Here is a 21,163-nt window from a genome sequence, read left to right on the forward strand (position 1 = left end):
CTCACCACCTTCTTGCCAAAACAGATAAGCCATGTCTCCCATGCTCTCCTCATGTAAACAAAAATTCCCTCTGCAGCAAATGATCTTCAACATTAGTAAGTATTCCTGCTCCATTCTGGCTACTGTTGTAATGCTTTAGTCAACTCGTAAAAAAAAATGAACTGACGAAGTCAAAAGGTTTCCACTTGAACAAGTGATCATCAATGGCCACATTACAGTTTGCACCTCCTTAGCAGTTATAAAGTACTGCAAAGTGCAATGAAAAGAAGATTGTATCTGTGGTTTATGCTGGCTGATGGGACACTTTCACAAGGCTATTATCAAGCCTGTTTGACATTAGAAAAACAACTTCTTATTTCGTAAAACTATATTTTATAACAAGAAACTCTAACTTACCTGTGTCTCAGTAAATGATTACAGCTGGAGCTCAGCTTTCTAGTGGCATTAACAATCAACAATTCATTTCCAAGAAAGGGAGTTACTGCTTTAAGCCTTGAAAATGGAAACTGCTCGTCTCCTAGCTAATATAAACCAAACGAGTGAAACCTGATCATCTCTCCTGGCACACAGTTCAACCCAGAACCATAATGTGCCTTGTATCATCAGAAAGATATGAGGAAACTGTGGCATTTGTTTAAAGTCGCAGGCTTTATCTGTATCTTTTGAGCGCTCATCGGCATCAGCTCTAACACTGCATGCTTTGTGCTTTCACATTAGTGACGGCGCAACCTGAAGACACGCATGCTGGGGCGTCCAAAGCAGTGGGCAATGATCAGTGACCCTCTATGAGACACGTGTAGCCTGTGCACTTGCAAGCCAAGAAGTCACTCGACCACGTCAATCGTGCATGAACACGTGCAGAAGACTCACCGCAAAGAGCCTGCCTTTCATATGCCATTCCTATAGGAATGACCTGGAGGATCCGGCTAGCTCCCCATTTCAGGTGCTGCTTCATTACTAACTTTTGTTTCATCCAAGTTATGCTCTCTTCGATATTAACTTTACTGCAACATCAAAATAGCAAGAAAGGCCTTCATGAAATACTTCTTGACTCTTAGCATCCCTTCATAGTATGGCTTCTACATTTTTTTCAGAAGAACTTTGTCCATGTGAAAAACTTGAAACAGCTGTATGGAATTATGGTAACGTTCTGAAATCATATAACTGACCTAAGAGCCTTAACCCCCACCCTGTTTGTTCTTTGACATTTTACATCAGATTTGTATTTCAGGTTTTCTTGGGCAAGTAAATTGTCCGCTAAAAACAAATATTCTTTTAGGCACACGTTACTGCTAACAATACATTACACAAATGTTCAGACAGGTCTTTCTATAAAGTTTTAAATTACAGTGGTTTTACAAGTAACTGAAGCCTGGTTTTTGTTATTAAAACGTATTTTGGTTACTGTACATGCTAACCAATTCCTATATTGGACTAGGCAGCTGAACGACTCCCCACCAGAAAGCCCATAACTTTATTTTTAATAACTAAGCAATGGAAGAAGTGTTCATGTCCTGCCTTATGCATCTTATCAAGCATCAATGCTTTGGCAGTCATTTTGACCTGGGATGTGACTATAGTGCTGAGTAACATTACAAAAAAAAGCAGAAAGACTGAAGTCCTTGCCTCTTAAATGAATTCTTCATGGTATAATTTATTCACAGTATAATTTATTTAGCTTAAACTTACTGTGGCTTTTATCTGGTAATTCTATGTGAATGTTCAGTAGTTTTACAGATAGGAGGGTATCTCATAGCCTAACACATGTGCCTGAATCAGGGCCTCGGTACTGTCCCCAGAGAAGCTGATGCCTCCAGAGGGTGACTGAAAGTGCCAGAACTCGGAGCTGGACTGCAGGTAACGCAGAGCCTCCCAGCTGCCTGCTAGGCAAGCGCCTTCCTCCTGGTACTGCTGCTGAATGCCTGACAAAAGCCACAGCCAGCTGAATAAGGTTCAGTTCACATCAGTAATTCAAAGGCCAAAATCACTGTAGGAATATCGTGGTTACCTGTAGTATTGAGAAAGCTAAAATTTAACCTTAAATCTAAACATTATTATGGCATTAAAGGCATCTGAGCAATTGTAGCTGTCCTATAGAGATGGAGAAGAAAAAAGTCCCAACAGCCCATTTTTTATTAATTGGAACTGCGTGGTTACAGTCCCATCTCTTAGATGTCAGAGCTGTTTAAGCATCTTTATGACACCCACAGTTATATCCCCATCATATCTAGTATATAAACGTAGACACTGCCACTCTCTACTGTATTTCGTAACGTGGTGGTATATATATATTAACAGACAACTGTAAGGTGCAGAAAATCTGAAGAGCTCCAGATAACAGAGTGTCAGAGGCCCTTACTACAGAGTTCAGTCTGTTAAAGCTGTGAAATTTCTACCTTCCAGAGTCTTCCTAAGAGCTGTGTTCCCTGCCTGAGATCTGAAGGGTGCCTAGACCAGAGAGGGCACCTGCTGAACAATTTTAACTTATCACAGCTTAAGCTGATTGGGAACCCCGGTGTTGCGGGCAGAGGTTAGCCCTGGTCCATGCCCCCACTTCCAACTGCCTTCCCAACTGCATTGCCCTACTTACATCAGACTGCCTCACCCATCCAGTTGAAAAATAAACCTTGTTCTTTTTTCTTTTCTGGCAATGTTAGTTTTCAGCTGGAGCAAGGAGTAAAATTGGTGTACTCCAAGGCTGAGCAACTCTGAGTCCTCTTGCATGGAAGGCCACAGCAACCACAAATGACAAAAGGCCTTCCCTTGCCCCCTCCTTTTTAGAGGTGCAGTCTTAGATTAGCTCAAGTTTGTCTTTAAACCCCACTCTAAGGTATCTGGCTGTGTATTGTTGTAGTGAGCAAATTCAGTGCTGCGCATGTTTCTCTGCTCTTCCTTTTTAGTAGAAACTAGGCTTTTTCTTTCCAGAGGGGGTGTTTTTGGTTTTAATTCTATTCTGTTCCCAGTCAGAAACAATTTGCCCACTCATTAATGAAAGTAGAACCGAACAAAGTGCCTTTTCCCTTTCATACTGAATTCAGTTTAAAAGATTTATAAGCTTGATCAACTTGAAGAATAACAATTGCTTTAATCTTTGCTGGAAAGCACAGCTGGGCGATTTGTTTGTCTCTCAGAAACACAGCTGGCTAACAAGTGTTATAGGAGACATACACATAATGTTATGAAACACAGAAGATTCACTCTAGCAGATTTTAGTTTTTAAAATGCATATTGCCTTAAAACTGTTTGGGATTGTCAGTGGTAGGCTCCCAGCCACTGCATGTTGCTGTCCAAAAACTCTGCTTTCTTTCAATGGGAATGACACAAACGAGCGATAGCAGCTGAAAAGCAACCAGAAGGGCTCTTGAGACTGACACGAGCTGAGCAACAACCACACAGAAACCGCTCCATGCCACCTCTGTCTAGCTGGAATGCGTTTGTTTCTTCTTCTGCATTTATGTCCTTAATATGGCAATAGTTTCACATGCCTCAGTGCAATAATGGTTCCCCTCACCATTAGCTGTGAGTAAGATGGAGAAAGTACTTGTAATTCCTAATTTTTGCTCTCCCTTCTCCCCCAGACTTGTTCAGGACCAAGAAAGTCCCAACTGCCAACTCTAATTAAAAGATTGTGAAACTCACAGTGTATAAAACATTGTAAAAAATCCCGCAAAACAGGAATGGAAATACACACTACACATTCACATATGAAAACCCTAACAAACACGTGATGGAAGTTGCCCCTCTCACTACAAGTCATAACAGTGCTGAAGTCTCAATGTTGATACAAAAAGAATTTTTTCTGTCCACAACAGCCCTGTAGCTGTGTCTCTAAAGTAGGGATAAGCTTATCAGTAGCTTGAGGCATCCTATCTTTATTTTGAAGACAATGTGAAGCTCTGTTCTTGTGAGGTACTTGAAATAAGCAGGAGCTGTGAGGTGAATCAGCAAAGACACAGAGGCATGCTGCTGCTCCCTGGACTGCATTAGGCTGGCAATCGCATGCTAATGACATCTGCGGGACACAGGATCAGATTTGCTCGGTTCCCTGCAGAGGCTCTTCCACAGCTCAAACAATAAGGGGATGCGAGTCTCAAGAAAAGCAGAAACTGCTATTAAGTTCTGAATGGCCACGGCATACAGCACAATACTGAATGTGGAATCCCAAAGGAATTTATTTAAAAAGAAAATAAATCTCAGTAACAGCCTCACGTTTGGAAAAGGAAGGGGTTTTTGCATGGTTACTTTTCAGGAGAGATACTCAGATATTAACAGGATGGGTGGCTCAAAAATACCACAGATGTTTACAATTCTACCCTTTATAGAGTCTCTTCTATGAAAAGATGCCAAACAACTTTCTAAGCCTTGATGGATTGAGCATTTCAACATCCTATTGCGTCAGATGATAGCAACATAATATTCGCATCAGAGATAAAATAAGACACTTTCCCACAGTCATAAAGCAAAACTAGAAACAGTAAGCAGTCCAAGCTTTTCTTCACTGCAGAGTTAATCTGGTTAGTCAGCACCTGCTCGATGTATGCTGAGTACCAGCATTCACACCAAAACCCAACCCCGTTTCTACGTCCCTCTCTGCTTCTCTTTCTACGCATAAAGCCTTATCCCACAGCTCTTCACATGGAGAATATTTTCTCTCCAGCCGATGGTGCTCTTTGTACGGTGTATGATTTCTTCCCCCATCAATGATGTCTGGGACTTACCTGTCCTTTGTAAGGAGGATGGGAGGTGCTAGAGAACTAGCAGCAATCTAACAATCCTTGCCACCATTATCAGGCAAATGTGTTGTGGCATAAACCCATTCTACCAGGACCTGGAAAAATACTGTCATGACCCTGGCTGACTTTGGGTCAGAAGTTTTATTGGCATGGATGGGGTCAGTTAATGACAGTAGCTGCTGGGAAGAGGTGCACCTGCTGATAAGCGACTGCATTTCTCAGGGTGGTGATGTAAATGTTTTGCATTCCCATATACAGTGTGTCCTGGTTTCAGCTGGGATAGAGTTAACTGTCTTCCTAGTAGCTGGTACAGTGCTATGTTTTGAGTTCAATATGCGAAGAATGTTGATAACTGATGTTTTCAGTTGTTGCTCAGTAGTGTTTAGACTATAGTCAAGGATTTTTCAGCTTCTCATGCCCAGCCAGGGCACAAGAAGTTGGCACAGGACACAACCAGGGCAGCTGACCCAAACTGGCCAACGGTGTATTCCATACCATGGGACGTCCCATCTAGTTTAGGAACTGGGAAGTGGGGGGAGGGGGGCAGGGAATCACCGCTCGGGGACTGGCGGGGTGTTGATCGGCGGGTGGTGAGCAATTGCACTGCGCATCATTCGTACATTCCAATCTTTTTATTACTACTGTTGTCATTTTATTAGTGTTATCATTATCATTATTAGTTTCTTCTTTTCTGTTCTATTAAACCGTTCTTATCTCAACCCATGAGTTTTACTTCTTTTCCCAATTTTCTCCCCCATCCCACTGGATGGGGGGGAGTGAGTGAGCAGCTGCGTGGTGCTTAGTTGCTGGCTGGGGTTAAACCACAACAAGTGTGTCAATTACTTATGAGCTGTATGCAGAATGTCTCCTACAGTACTGTAAAAACTGCCCCTTCCGTCTAGAAAACCAAGCAACCTTCCCAAAAACTAAGGCTCATGCAAAAAACTTGCATCGGCTTCTTTCAATTACACAAACATGAAAACAAACAACAGCAGCAACCTTCACTCAGACATGACTTTCTACTCAATGGTTTCCAAACAAAATCAGCTGTGTGGCATATGCTGCCAAAACAATAGCTACCAGATTAGCAGATGGTATGTTGTGAATTAAATGTTGACACAAAACCCAGACATACCGCTCAATCCTCTCTTGACACCAAAACTTATTTCCCTACTATTTTTCTCACCTCATGATATTTACACACAGCAAAAAAAATTCTGTAGATACTCCATCTGGGTTTAGAAAGGACAAGTTAACCTCCGATATCCTATTACTCAGCCATCTTTCAAAAAACATAATGCAGTTTGATTACTGCAAAAGAAAACATGGAGCGAGTAGTTCTGAGAGCCTGGATACCTCTACATTTATGTTTGTCCCCCTCTGCCTCCATGGCTGCAATAACCAGACACTCCACACTCAAAGTCCTCTCACACACCCTCCAGATGCAGAAAAGTGTGAGCTGGGGTTGGCCAGCCCAGAACAACGTATGTATTAATCCACCAGCTGGCTGCAGCTAATCCTCTGTAATATTATCCATCACATCTCAGTTCTGCCCGCCTGTTACCTAGGGGAAGCACTAATCCGTGTCTCTCCCTACCACCCAGGTATTGTTTTTTCCAAAATTTTAAATTTCTACCCTTCTTTCCAACGTGGCTGAAACTGCCCCATGGCATTGAAATCAGTAGAGACAGAAAGGGAGGCACAAGCAGGCAGATGCGATCACATGGACTTTGTTTCCTCTGGACTCTGGGTAATTTTATTAAATTTTACTGTTTACAAATAATATAAAACAGAAAACCACTGCAAAGCGGCATTTATGTAACCAGGAGCTTCCACACACCTGAAATCTTGAGTTCAGATCTAAACACCAGAAACTGGATGCTTAAATCGCAGTGTCATTTTCCTGCTCTAACAACTGCACTTCCAGAGATTCATCTCCACGTGAAACATCCCTTCCCAATCCCGGCACTTGGGATCAACAGACAGGGGAATCTCACCGCTTCTCTTTTCCCATTTCCCACATTTAAAATCTAATTGCCCGAGTACCAAGATCTGCACCAACCGGGCAAATCACGTACAGCTCTCGGGGACCTTACAGGAGACGACCAGGGACCGGCCGTTACCGGGGGCCAACAGCCGCCAGCCAACGCCTGCTCCGGGGCCGCGGGGCGTTGGGGCGGCCCGGGCGGTGAGGAGCGTTGAAGTGCTCCTCTTCCGACCGAGCCACCTTCTTCCCCCACCTCCTGCTTATCAGTTGGGGCTGTGCCCGGACAGCAAGACACGACCCTCCGGCCGCCAGCCGCCTCAGGGGACGGGCGGGGCGGGGCGGGGCCCGGCCGCTCTCCCGCCTCTCCCGGAGGGGGCGCAACCGCGCAGGCGCAGACTCGCCTTGTGTGTTGTTCCCCCCCCCCCCCCCCCCACCGCCGAGGGGCGGCCCCGTGCTGAGGCGAGGGGTGAGTTAGCGGCGCGGGGGGGCGGGGAGGGGGCGCGCGGGGCGCTGGCCGCGAGGCCTTAACCGTTAACCGTCAACCGTCACCCTCCGCCTCCTGAGGCGCCGTTGGAGCGCGGCGGCCTGGCCTGGCTAGGCGTTGCTCTGCTCGTCCCCGCCGAGCTTTTCCTCTGGGAAACTGCCCCCTTTGTCCTTGATTTAAAGCCGGTAGCGGCGTCAGGAGCCCCCTCACCGCCCTGAGGGAGGTTTCTGCCCTTTTCCCTCGCTGCCTTCGGGGTTTGTGCTGCTCGGGGGACGGTACGGGGGAGTCAGGCTGAGCCGCTGGGCGGCTGCGCCTCGCGTATGGACTGTCGGAGCGCCACCGCTGCCTGGCAGCCCCTCGTGCCCGTGTGGTGGCCTTGAGCCGACCTCCGCTCTGCCCTGGCCTCCCTGCTGTGCGTGGGGCCTAGCGGGAGGCGGCCCGGGGCGATTCCTGGGTTGAGTTTGTGAATCCTATCCCCGAGTCCCCGGCTGCGCTCCACTAAAGTGTAAACTACGGAGCGGGGTGTCCTTAGCACCGTGTCTCTGCCTCTCAGTAAACGGGGTTAACCAAGGGCATGTTTTGTTCACCTTTGCTCACGTGGCATCTTGCAGGTGATCTGCCCCTTGTGTGTAAAAGTGAGACCTGCATCCTAGGGCTGCTGGGGTGGGTGGATAGAGTGCACTATAATGGGTTGTGGGCCGTCCCGTCACATGTAAGGTTTTAAAAAAAAAAGTTCCCTGGCATTGTCTTTTTAGCCTGTGGTCTGCAGCCTGCTACTCAGTCGACAGGTAGCTAAAGCATTAGCCAAAGGTGCATAAAAAAACCCCAAGCCTGTTATCATGAGACTTATATTTGCTATATGAAGATCTGCATCTCCAAAAGTTAATTTTAGGATGCACAAAATGGACAAGATTGAAAATCAGTGTGCTTAAGCTGGGAATGTTAGGTAACACCAAAGGCAATCGCTAATATATACACAAAATTTATGCTAGAAGACAAGCTGAGTGTGAACTTATGTTCAGTGAATGTAGTTCTTTCAGATTTTTGTAAAAATGCATTTATCTGTCATTCTGGTTTTAGGAAGTATTCAACATCAATTAAAATGTCTTCCACCAGACCTCCAAATGAACAAGAAACACTCAAAGAGAGAAAACCAGGACTGAGGAATGTTCAAACAACTATGCTCTTCCGAGCTGTGAACCCAGAGCTTTTTATTAAACCTGTAAGAGGCTCATTCTGAGAGAAACTAACTATGCTTGGAGAGACACGGTTGCTTTAAAATAATCATCACAATTCTGTGTGTGTTATATAACCGTCTCTTGTTATGCAAACCACTCAGTAATGTAACTAAAAATATTTTTACTTTTTTTCCACACTGATTGTTAAGAGCTCAGAACGTTATGTTGTTTATTCCAGCTTTTATTTCACTGTCATGTTGTCTGATTCTTTTGTACCTAGCCAGGTTGCTTTCAGAAAGACTATTTACAGGCATATTACCCATGTTCTTTGACAGGTTAAGTAATAAGAGTCCTCTTTCATATTTAAAAGGGAACAAATCATAAAATGCAAGCTTTTTTATATGAAGGGAGGGGATTTTTGGTAGCTTTTCAGTAGTTTGGTTTTTCCTTTTTCTTGCTTTTATCATTAAGTTGATGATACTTAGGTTTTGTTTACACTTGCAGAGCCCAGCAAGACTGGATGAAATTTTGTGCATATAATAAAAGTAGATTTTGTGGTGATAATACATGATCTGGTTTAGAGGAATATAGTCAAGGTTGCTTGGCAGGAGCAGAGTGCATTGACCCAGTAGTATATCCAGATGAATTCTGTTAGAAGTTTGTAGCTGTTGCCTTTAGTAATTGGTTTTGGCCTGTTCATGCATGCTCAAGCAGCATTTGCGACCAGCAAAACACAGACAACCAGGCAGCGCAGTGTTCTGTCTCCAGAAAGAGTTGTCTTTTTCAAAGACAACTTTGGGGAAAAAAAAGGAATTCCTTTTCTTATCAGAAAATCGAGTCTCCCTTCTTGCTGCTTGTCAAAGTCATTTGGATCAGTCTGCAAGAAGGCAGTGATGATTTTTGCAGATGTCACAATAGTTTACTGTTCACTCTCTAAGCTAAGATAGAAGAATGTAATGTTTGTGCTGAATTAAAAATGTTTTGACTAAAAACACATACTAATTTTTTTTTTTTTTTCCGGTCAGAACAAACCTGTGATGGCATTTGGACTCATAGCCATTACCCTCTGTGTGGCCTACCTTGGTTATTTGCATGCAACAGCAGAGAATAAAAAGGACCTCTATGAAGCAGTTGACAGCGAGGGGTCCAGATATATGAGGAGGAAGACTTCTAAGTGGGACTGAGGACTTAAGGAAGGAAATGAGCAAATCAGTCACAGAACTTTTCAAGGCAACTACTATTTTTTTCTCTGTCCATTGAAATAACGGATAAATGTCTCTCTTGCTACTTAATCCAATTTAAGTTCCTTTATAAAATGCTGTGCCTGTACAAATAAATTGCAATTAAGATACATGCAAACATAAAAGTGATTTTTAGAATTGTTACGATCACCACAGTATGATTGTTACGATCACCACAGAAGATAAATTACCTCAGACGTGCCGTCAAGACTGGTAAATGCCTTAAAAATTTACATGATAGTTCAGCTCACTTCTCTGTTTGCTTTGATTAAGTGAAACAGGGATTTGTTTTTTAGTTTTTAAATAGAAAGCATAATATATTGTGTGTGAAAAGAAGAAGTTGATCTGTTGGAAGTTGATAATTAACCGTGGTGCAAGTAAAATAGGGCAAGAAAGATCTGATAAAGCAGTCATTGAAGGGTTCTATTTAATAAAGGAATTTGTAAAATATTGGCCAAAATAATCCTTGGATGTTAATATACTCTTCCTTTCAAACAAAAATAATAAATCAGTAGCTAGATACAGGAGAAAAAGTGAAACGAGTGCCAAGAGAAGGGTAGGAAGAACTCAGCCATTACCTTTCCTGTTTGGCATCAGACAGCAGATCAGTGAACAGACCAGTATCAGCTTGCCAATCGATACATGTAACTCCAGGTTAGCCAGAGCTTGTGAGGTGTTCTTGACTGGTCAGCAGGACTAGTTTATTTAAGCTGCATTCAAAAATTAAATTTCTCTATATTGCAAAGTACCTTATATAGCATTAATTTATTATAGGTTACTGAACTCAAAATAAGGAATGGAAAGTCTCTAATCAACAGGCTCTTACAGGCACAGAGAAAAGAACGTATCCACCTGAACAAGCCCAGTATTGCCGAACAACCCCGTATGTGAGTTGGAGGTGGCCCCTCGGCAGTATGCTGGTTGGTGCTGCTGTGAGTGTGGCTGGAGGGCAGGCGGGCATTGTGGCGTTCCTTTAGCACATGTGGTGGTTGGTCATCTGTGAGCCTTTACCTTGAGCAAACTGTACAGGTGGGTGCTTTCCTGTTCCAGCACTGGTGTCTTTTCCTGTAAGCTTCTCTAGCTACTTTGGTGTGCCTGACATTTCCTAGACGGTATCTCATTAACCAAACTCCAGAACACATGGTGGGAGGGCACATACCAGGCCGGGCCCTTTTTCCACCACAGACCCTTATTAACATTCTGGTTGCATTTTTGCATTCAGCTCCTCATATTTACAGCCCCATCAAGGGCTCCAAAGAAGTTGAGAGACCTCTCTGTTAGCCTCTGCTGGCCAAGGTGGCTTCTGTCAGGCCAAAGAAGAAAGAACATGCAGGGACATCTGCTTTGCCACTCTGGGAATTGCTTTAGGTTTTGTTATCAAAGGATTTTGTTATGAAAAAGGTGACTGACTGCCTTGAGCGACAGCAGCTGCTCTGTGGGATTTCTCTGTATCTCTCTCTAAATCCTTCACTTTGAACCTGTGATTTTCTTCCTGTTTGTGTTTTATAGTTACCTGTATCCTAAATTCAGCTGGACCTTGGTTTGGCTACCTGCTTCCTGAGAAGGGAAGTGAGCTCTACCTTTGATAAAGCCATTTAAAAAACAGCATTTTTACAGCCTTTAAAAGGGCATTCCCCTCTGTGAGCCTAGTTGCCTCACAGTGGCAAGGTCCTGGGCAAATCCAAAAGCTGGCAGCTGAGGAAACCACTTGCCTTTTGATTGGTGAAGGCATTTCCAGGTAAACTGATCAAATATTCAGAACTATCACATGCTGTGCATATCCTGTAGAATATGTTTTCTTTGATCTGATGTGATGGATCTTTAGAATTAACCTGTTCTTTTAAAAAGGGTCACACAGGATTTTAGCTCTCTCCCGTTTATGAAAATGTACAAGTCTCTTATGTTTGCGTGAATTTAACTAAATTATTCCAAAATCAGTGCTACAGTAAGGATTTTAACCTGTTTTTCTGCAGGCTTTTAAAATACACACTTTGATCCTTATACCTGCAGGTGATTCAAAGTGGGAAAGCCCAGTCTCTCATTTTCATGTATTTTGGAATAATGCAGGATTTGGGTTCTCAGAATTCTGAATTACATTTTGTGAAGTGAATATGAATCTGGAAGTTACTGGGGGAAAGGAAGCAGGGGGTGGGGGTGAAAGAGAAAGGTGTGGGACTGACTGGGGCAGGGCCTAGGCAATCCGCGTGCCAGTGGCCCTTCATAGAAAAGCTGTCTGGGATGGGGCCTCTTACCTGTTGGCTGGAGTCAAGTCCTGTTAACCAGGTTAATTTAGAACTGCCCAGGGTGAAGGAAGAGTGATTATTGAGACTCGTCCTTGTTATTAAGGAGGTTCTCCATATTTATTTGTGGCAGCTGCTGTACAGATAACTCTTTTAATGCTACTAAAATTATATATAAAAGGAGATAAAGCAGTGCAAGTACAGAGAAGAATGTAGTAAATTATGGGTGTTGTAGTATCAATACTGGCATTTGCTGTTTTAGGTACCCGATTTATATTATAAAAACTATGTGTGTATAGGGATTAAAGGGAAAAAACCCCACCCAAGCAAAACTACATTGGTAACAAAATTTGTTTGCTTAACTCTGAAAGCACGGCTCCCCTTACGCATCTGGAGGATAAGCAACCAGCACCAATACAATTTCTTTTGTTCCACTTTTCTCAATTTCATCTTCAATACAGTAATATTTATCTACAATGGGTGGTAGCTGGCTTGACAGGAACTGTGAGTCAAAATGATTTCCCAGGCAGACAGTCTTTCAGGTTTTTGCCAATTCCTTACTGTCTGTGCTGGCTTTCTCATCTTTACCAAGAACAGCAGCAAAAGGCTATGATTCAGATATCTGAAACAGTACCTATTGTACTGCTCCTAAAATCTCCTTAGACTACATGGTTTGAATAGGAATTGTTGACATTCAACAACAACAAAAATGCATTTAAAAAGCCAAAGCCTGCTGTGACTCTGCTTAACTATTACGGAGGGAAAGTTAGTTCTTTGTGAGCAAAGCCAGCCCTGCCCAGTAACAGTTGCTATGCAGGGAGCTGTATTAAGGCAGGAAGGGGTCACCTCATACAGCCCTCCCTCATCATCTGCCTACAGCATGTTACTGAGTTGTCAGCATGTGGGAATCCTAATCTGAAGGCAAACGTTTCAGCTAACTTGGTAAAAAGTAATGGTCGATGATTTTTCTCTCTTCACTGGCTTGCATGTTTTCTGTAGCAACAGTGTTTTGCCTGCAAGTGGGAGATCTATCAGGAATAGAGTTCTGACATTTTAGTAACTGTATTACAGAAAAATATTAGAATACCACAATGATTAGAAGTCCCGATCTGGACTCCTTTGTTTGTTGTGCTGTGTGTTCAAAAATAATACCACCACCACCTTCCAACGCTACTTATGATCGGATTCGGGAGTATAAGCCTTTCAGAACGCGGTATTACACTCATCGTGATATACTGGGTAAGTTTGTTTCTGAAATCCTTTCCTTGCAATCTGAGATTTAGGAAAGCTCCAAGAGCTGTTGTATCCATCTGTTCTTGACAGTCATGAAGGCATTCACATTTTGGTAAGAAAGAACTGTGCTTACCTTCTGAATATTAATAAATCCAGTATATTCAGAGGGGGGACAGGGTCAGCTGTCCTGTGGGTGCATGAAGGCATTCAGATTCGGGCATAATGAAGTGCAAAAGAGAACTGGCTGTAAGACTGTTAGCAAATGTTTTCTAAGGCTCAAGTAGTTTGGGAAGAACTGTGCTTGACTTAACATTTGCAAAGATCATCCCCTCATCCTTCAACAGGACACAGCTGGGATGTTTTATCCTGAATCCTACCTTCTACCTGATTCTGGCTGCTGACCTTAGATTGAGGCTCTGCAGAGCCTCATGAGGATTGTTTTTTTTCTGGCTTGCCACAATCATAACCTCAATGATGAAGGAAAGCGTATGGTAGTATTCATATGTTTGAGGATCCAACAAGAATCTGAAGTATCTTTATATGTTACGCCTAATTGTCATAGAGGTTTCTGATCAACAGTGTAAAGTTTTGTAGAAATCGTGTTTTGCATTTTAAGTGATGTGGGTTGTGAAGAGGAGTGTGCTTGGCTTCTATTTTAAACAGTATCGAGAGATGATCAGTGTACTGAGAGTCCCAGCAGCAGGGTGAGTGCAGTGCATGTCTTGGAACATGAGGCTTCAGCCCTGTGTAAACACACACAGTGTAAAACATGTCCAGAAGGCCAGAGACAGCCTCTTTTAAAATTATTTTTCTTTACTGCTTAATATAATGGACTGGGGAAAAGCTGTGTGGTCAGAACACAACGTGCTTGTTGCTAAGATTGTTGGACTTCTGTCCACTGTTGGACTTCTATTTTGCTGATTTAAATCAGTTGTCCCCTTTGTCCTTTCCTGCTACTGTTTTCCATGTACTCTGTGGTAGCTCCATGAGAGGACTCTGCCCACCCATGTGGAGTGGGGCAGAAGACTGGAGTGAGAGAGGGAGACTTAATCCTCCTGTGGCTGTGTGAAAGCCAGATCTCCTGTGGCTCTATTCCTTTTTCATTTTCCTTTATAATAACCCAGGAAAATGTGACTCTGGCCCTGTCAAGCACAGAGAATGGGATCCAAAGCAATGCGCAGGCTTGGCATTGAGTAGGAAAGGCAGAGGGGGAGGAGCTGAAATCCCATGGCTGGGGGGGGGCAGTTTTGGTTTCAGAAAGGCATCTTTATCCACCTCCCTCTGCAGTGGCTTCTCTTCTGGGCAATCCTTGGTGCTGAAGACCAGCCTTTCAAATGAGGTAGCAAGGCTACCTGTTTGCTTTCACAGCACGTCCACAGGAGGGGATGGTGATCCTAACATCTTACTTGGACCCTATCTACGACGCTAAAGGGAGCGTTGCTGGCCTAGTCCCTATGAAGCAGCGTGGCTCACCTCCATGCTGCTTCGCTTCCCCTTTCTAGAAGGGATTAGCTGTCCTCCAGCAGCACGGGGGCTGCTTGGGCCCTGGACGGGCACAGCAGCCCTAGAGACAGAGGGATTGCTTTGTATGTGCATGCTCTGTTCCAAACACCTGAAATACTCCGCCATATCCCCCTGAGAATATTCAATTTGTGCCTCAAGAGTGGCATGAAGGAATCTGAGGGCATCTCAGGGCAAGAGACCTCACTGAAAACCTTGGAGAACTCTGAGGGCACAGAGAGCCAAAGAGGGCACCATCTCACCCGTAGCATCTAAAAGGAGCAAAGCCATCCCCTGGGCTGCCGCGAGGTTTGGTCGCAGACAGAAACGGGTGAATCATTCCCAAGAAAGCTGAGGACTGACCTATTACTTGGGCTCGGTGGACGGCCGTCAGGACAAGGAGTCAGGAGGGACACCCGTTATGCTCTCCTGTTGTGCAGCCTTGCCTAGGAGGTGAGAGTTGGGTTCAGTACCTTCCTATTACATTTATGGAACTGCACAAGCAATAGTAAGTGTGTTTTCTTATATGCAATGAGGGTGCATGTTTTTGATTTTTAATTCAGCTGTGGAGCCAAGCAAAGGGGTTGGGAGAGAGGCACAGGTTCCTGCACTTTGGATGTTTGCTGTGCATGATCTGCTTGTGTTGACTGTGCAGAGATTGGGGCAGACATTCAACAAGAACAACATGAAAAGAAGGAGGCAGAGATACAAGAGCGCATTGAAAAAATGAAAGCTGAACTTTGGGCTCAGGTAAATTAAATTACACTCCTGTCACTTAAATTATGATTATTCTTTGGAATAATTGCTATAGCATAAAGACAGTCAATAAATAACTTTGAGGTCACTGCTGTAGAGCTGTCATTAATTTCATCTCCTTCTTTGTTCACAGACTTCTGTGTGCACCTATTTCTCCAGTTTCTGATCACAACAAAACATACTTTGAATTAATAACAAATTTTACATCTGGTCTGAAAATGGCCTCTAAAACACACAGAAATTATCGGTTGTTAAAGCTGTTCCCCATAGTGCTATATAAGATTCTGAAACTGCCCTTTATGTTACGTATATGTATAGTGGTTACGACCATGGTGGCTCAATGCTATTGTGTGGCCATGTTTTAACAGGAATCACTGCAATAAAATTGCCAAATGGTCCAAAATGTATTTTGCCATCTGGTTTTAAATTTAACTTGCTCTGATTTCTTAAATAGAAAATACAGTACAATTGCTTATGTAACCTCTGCTTCATGTTAATAGGATGTTAATAGAAGGTGAGCAGCTGTACTTAAATAATAACTTGTTTTAAAGGCTGAAATGCGTAAGGAAGATGCAGTGGATAAAGCTCTCAAAGAGGCAGCCGCTAACCACAGTGCGTTTGTACAAGACCTTAAGCAAAAACTCGGAAAGGAATTAAGGGTATGAACCAGTTTGGTTTCATTCCTGTGGAAATAGTCAGCATGACTGAACCATGTGTTTGACAACCAAGAATGTCATTCTACTAGAAAAAAAAAAAAAAAAAAAAAAGGGGGGGGGGGGTGGCGGGGGGGTTAATGCTTGCCATAACCAGGACCTTCATTCTTCTGAGATTTGAACTCTAGTGCCAGGAGAAGCACTTGGCTGAATGATGACTGGCTTTGTTATTGTGCTAAATGAGATGTGAGCTTGAGCTAGCTGGATTTTAAATTCACTTTCAGCACGTTTCACTTTTTTTTTTTTTTTTTTGATCAAATGAAGTTTGTGGACTTCGTTGAAAATTCCTTGTCAGGCCTTGATTCAGCCAGCCACTGAAACAGATTAGGTTAATTTCTTAAGGGCAGTTAAATACAGGCGTAACTTTAAATCTGTCCTGACGTTTCATGTCCATTGAAGCTAGAAAGGTATTTAACTGATTTACTGAATCTGGACCCTAAGTGGTGTGGAGGAGAAGGAAAACAGCCAGCATATGTATATTCCTAAATGAAGCACACCAACTGTAGCTTTGAATTTCTATATGTGCTTAGCACATGCTTTATATGGCTGTTTGGATAGCTGAGAAAAGAATCAGAGATATACAGAGGGAAAGGAAGGCAACTGCCTTCTGGATCTGAGGCTTTCTGCACCGCTTCACAGGGCTTTTTACCCCTATAGCATCTGAGCACTCTTCAGTCAGGCACTCTGCAGTCCGTCTAACACCTGTCATCCTTAGTCTTGCAGCCTACCACTGGCGGATGAAGGGTGCACAGAGTGTTTTGCTTTGGAATTTTATTTTATACAAGTTTCTAAATAGCTATCTGTTTATACTGCAGGCAGTCAAAGCAATGGCCTTGGCATCTCAAGAGGAAAAGCAGGGAGGTTTACAGTTCTGACTGAGTTCATTCCATTTTATGGAGCTGTTTTCCAAGGGAGCTCTGTCTTTTGCTGTGATAGCATCTGCTGACAATAGCTGGTAGAAGCTCAGTTCCTCGTGTTTAACTGTTCAATTACTTGCCGTAAGCCTATTATGTATCTTCGTAGACCTGAGTGCTCAGGATTTGAACATGTACCATTTGTCCTGATAACATTGGCTCCAGTGACTAAGGACTAGGGAGTAGATACAGAATTCTACAGTTCAAACAAAAAAAGAGGCAGATATTACTAAAGTAATTGCAAGATGCTTTAGATTTGGTGGTTTGTGTTTCTTGCAGTTAATTTTAAGAGGTGTCTTAACAGTGAGCTAATTGCTCACTAGCAGCCCACTTGGAGAGGTGGTAGCAGAAAATTTACTCAGCATCTGTCTAAGCAAACAGATAGTGGCAGCCAATAAGACGTGAATGAGTGACTGAAGTGTTTTTACGTGTAGGATAGGCCAAAGACAACTGCTTTCAGCTGGTAGCCTCAGGAATAGCTTTTTGCAGTGGTGCTGATGTGGCTGTTCCACTACCACTAATGGTCAAATGGCTTTAGTTAGGCTGTTTGTAGGCAGGTCCATTATTTGTCACTCCTCATGACAGCAATAGACAAACCACCGGTATCCACAACAATACACAGAATACAGAGCTTATAGTTGGGTGTGCAAAAGATTTATGGCAAACCTCATGTAACTCTGCTCATCCTGTATGAGAAACCCCACCAACATCTAAGCAGCCAGAGCTTTCCCAAGAATGCCTTGCCACTTCCACAGAGGATGTGCTTCTCAGGGGATCTTGGAAAGAACTGTGAATGGTGGCAAAGTGGTGTAGATCACTGAGCAATGAGTTAAGTGGGTTGGATTCCTTTCCTGGATGGTCAGGGTTGGCATGAGTTTGGCATGGCCTATGATGGCAACAGATGTAGATTGGTATATATTTATTTGTCTGAGATTCCAGATGTATCTATGTCCATCCAGACCACCTAAGATTAGTGTTGTCATACCTTTATTTATCAGCCTGAGCAATATCTTGCTGACAAGCATACCAAGGACCAGGCTTCTTCTCCATCTCACTCTAAAACCATGTCAGTGGCCATGTGAGCTTGTAAACAAAATACATGAGGAAACTTTTTGCACCTTATGTAGAAAACATGGATGATGTGGAATGATGCTACAGGAAGTCACTGTAATTGTCCCATAATATTTTCCTGAAATCTGTTCTGCTGGGCTTTGCCAGGGATTGTTTAAAGACAAATGAACAGTAAGTTGTTGTCACTACTTACATCTACTTTTAACTTTGCTTAAGGAAGAGGTGAGGAAGGTGAAGGCAGAGATGCAGCAGTACATGGAAGATGAGCAGAAGAGAGAGGCTGAAGCTGCAGAGCAGCGCATGGCTCACAGAATTCAGTGCACCCTCATGGAGTGTGCCCGGGAGAAGATGGAGGCGGTGGCCAAAGCCAGGAAGCAGGAGAGGGAGGCGGCCCTGAAGGAAGCAGCCAGGCAGCACAGGTGCTCTTAGTGTTTCCCCTGACTTGGCTAGCAAACATGCTCTGCTAAAGAAAATGACTGTGATTGCATCAGTGTTGCTCAGATGCAGCAGGTCTTCTAGGAAAAGACCAATAGACCCTTTAGAAAAAAACGTATGTGGAAATGTCAAATGACCAGCAAGAGTTGCAGGCTTATTCTCTCTCCCTGATGCCCCATGTAGAAATAAAACATACTTTGTTCCTAAAAGCAAGTATCACAAAGCCAGCCAAGGGTCAAAAAGTTTTGCTTTTTATGGCTGATTTAGAGTCATCAGAAATAAACATTTCAGGGGCCTATTGTGCCTTTCATCTATGCAAAACTGAAAAATATGTGTTCATATGGAGATCTGCAGGGCGCAGGAGATTTTACCCTTAGAGATTAAGTGTTGTGAATAAAATGGCTTTGATGTCAAAATAATAACACCCCCCTCTCTCTTAAGAGTAGAATACATTTCATTTTTTGAAAGCACAAACAACAAAATAACACTATACACTGGCAATGAAAAGATCAGTTCAGGTGTGTTCCTTTGTAAGATGCTTTTTTTTTCCCTGAACAGTCTCACACTTAAGTTTGTGATCCATTATTTAATACCTTCATTTTTACTATTGAAAAATGCCCTTTCTGACAAAGATAAACCACATTCCGCATAAACTTATCTGGTCTCTTTGACTTCTCATGTTAGCAGAGTTCTGCGAAAATATCTCCAGCAAAGTAGAGGGAACAATAACAAAGGCCAGAAATCGTTTTCTCTGCATTGAAGTACTCTGTTCAATAACCTTAATGGATGCCTGATGCACCATTCTTTACTTGTCCCTGAGCCAACTCTGGTGAATAGCACCCATAATGTTTTGACTACCTAGTATAAATTATATGTTTTAATACTGACTTGCTAGCACGAAGATGTTCTCCGTACCACTTAAACAAAATTAAAGATGAATCTGTAGTCCAGAAATCATTCTTAGATTTCACTTCAAGACAGCATTTTTACTTTGGGGCAGAATTGTTCAAAAGTCTATTTGAAAATCAGTGTGTACTTAAGTGCTAGCTCAAAAAGAGACCTGAATGAAGAGTGAAGTAGTAATCCTTTATATTTTTCATTTGGAAGAAAGCATCATTAAATTATCACTGGATGTGACACATGCAGAAATAGAATCTTCTGCAGCTGCCTTTCTCTGCGTCATCAGTGGCCTTCTTTTACCCTATTTTGTTTCAGAGGTGAAATCATCAAGTGCTGATTTCTTGTATATTTGTAGTTGAATAAGAGAGGTTTTACAACAACCTGAATAAACTTAAATTGTTTTATAAATAATCTTTAATAGCAGGTGTTCCCTACAAATCTTTTCTTCTTTTTCTTTTTTAAATAGAAAGCACTTAGAGCAACTCAAAGAAGAAAATATGTTAGCTGAGGAACTATATCGTAAGAGTATAGAGCAATTAAACACAGAAAAATGTCATGAGTTTAATATTGCCCTGAGTATCACACAAAAAGAGAATCAGATTGAGACTGAAAAACAGCTCAAAGAAGCAGAGACCATCCATCTTGATGAGCTGGAAAAAGTGCTGGCTACACTGAAAGCAGCAGAAGAACAGGTAAAGACTCTCACACAAAAACTGGAAAAGATGACAGATTGGAAGGACAGCCTGGAAACTGAAATACAAGCAACAAGACAAGCTTTTCAAGAGTATATTGATGCCACATTTCCTAATCTGTCCCCTGGACAAGCAGATTTTATTCTGCCATTCAGAAAAGCATTTGAGCAAAAGGAGACCCCAGAAGAAGCAGAGGACAGTGACAAGGAATATAAGAGATCTAGTATTAGAAGTGCAAGATTCACAGCCATGGCTAAACAGAACTACAAATAGGTGATGCTGAAAAATAAATTGATTTCTGTTCACTGAATTATATCAGTGTGGTTAGAATGATACAGAGAAAAATGACCACCACTATATTAAATAATGAAGTGATGAGCCATGCTTAGAAATTATGCATCAATTTTTGTTTTGCAAATGCTAGGGTAGAGTTTGGAACATGTAGCACTTGAGGAGCTTCCCAGTGAGTCCTCCTTGAGAAGGAAAAAATCTGAAAATCTGGTCAGAAAATTTGTCACTTAAGCATCAGCACTTGGACTGTGAGGACTGTTGGTTCTGCCCCTGAATAGTGGGGTGTGGAGTAAGACACACAAGCTTTGAACACCTGCAGCTTGGGTTCTGAGATTTACAGGGCGGTTATTCTATGTAACAGTGTGTATGTCTATGTAGAGTACTTGCAAGTGAATGTTTACATGATCTGAAAACTCACCTGGCTTGCGAGACAGACAGCTGTTGGGCAAAAAGTGTGTGCCAGCAGGCATGCAAAATAATTTTCCTGTGGGAGGACTCAAGTTTATCTATGCACACGTTCTTGAAGCCTGCGTGGCTTTAGGCCAGCTTCAATACATTGATCGGATCTGAGGTTCAGCCTGCCTCACTATCTGGTTTGTCTTCACTGTGTAATAAGACTTCTCACAGCATTTGCTTAATATTCCCTAAAGCTTTGTGTCTATCTCATTTGTTACCTGTCAACCTGAAAACACTGTCTAGCATCTTGAGTGTGAGCTGAAGAACTTAAAGGAGCTAGTCTTTACTGTAGGTGATAGGAAGTATAATATGGTGAAGGAAACTCTCCGTAGGCATCTT

The 21,163-nt window shown here is 42.8% G+C and overlaps 2 protein-coding genes across 2 annotated transcripts; both read left to right on the forward strand.

Annotated features, from left to right (window-relative positions):
• The first annotated feature begins 7,110 nt into the window (after positions 1–7,110).
• On the forward strand, positions 7,111–10,086 carry SMIM8 (small integral membrane protein 8). Its single transcript, XM_049818097.1, has 3 exons — positions 7,111–7,186; positions 8,285–8,426; positions 9,408–10,086. Exons 2-3 carry the CDS (start codon positions 8,307–8,309, stop codon positions 9,564–9,566), a joined length of 279 nt encoding a protein of 92 aa, XP_049674054.1. The 5' UTR covers positions 7,111–7,186; positions 8,285–8,306; the 3' UTR covers positions 9,567–10,086.
• Positions 10,087–10,185: 99 nt separating this feature from the next.
• Positions 10,186–20,495, forward strand: C15H6orf163 (chromosome 15 C6orf163 homolog). The gene is made up of 5 exons (XM_049818098.1): positions 10,186–13,102; positions 15,252–15,346; positions 15,904–16,011; positions 18,267–18,469; positions 19,852–20,495. The coding sequence occupies exons 1-5, from the start codon at positions 12,955–12,957 to the stop codon at positions 20,348–20,350; spliced, it is 1,053 nt and encodes a 350-aa protein (XP_049674055.1). The 5' UTR covers positions 10,186–12,954; the 3' UTR covers positions 20,351–20,495.
• The last annotated feature ends 668 nt before the right edge of the window (positions 20,496–21,163 follow it).

The sequence above is a fragment of the Accipiter gentilis genome, chromosome 15, assembly GCF_929443795.1.
Source record: "Accipiter gentilis chromosome 15, bAccGen1.1, whole genome shotgun sequence".
Classification (NCBI taxonomy): Eukaryota; Metazoa; Chordata; class Aves; order Accipitriformes; family Accipitridae; genus Astur; species Astur gentilis.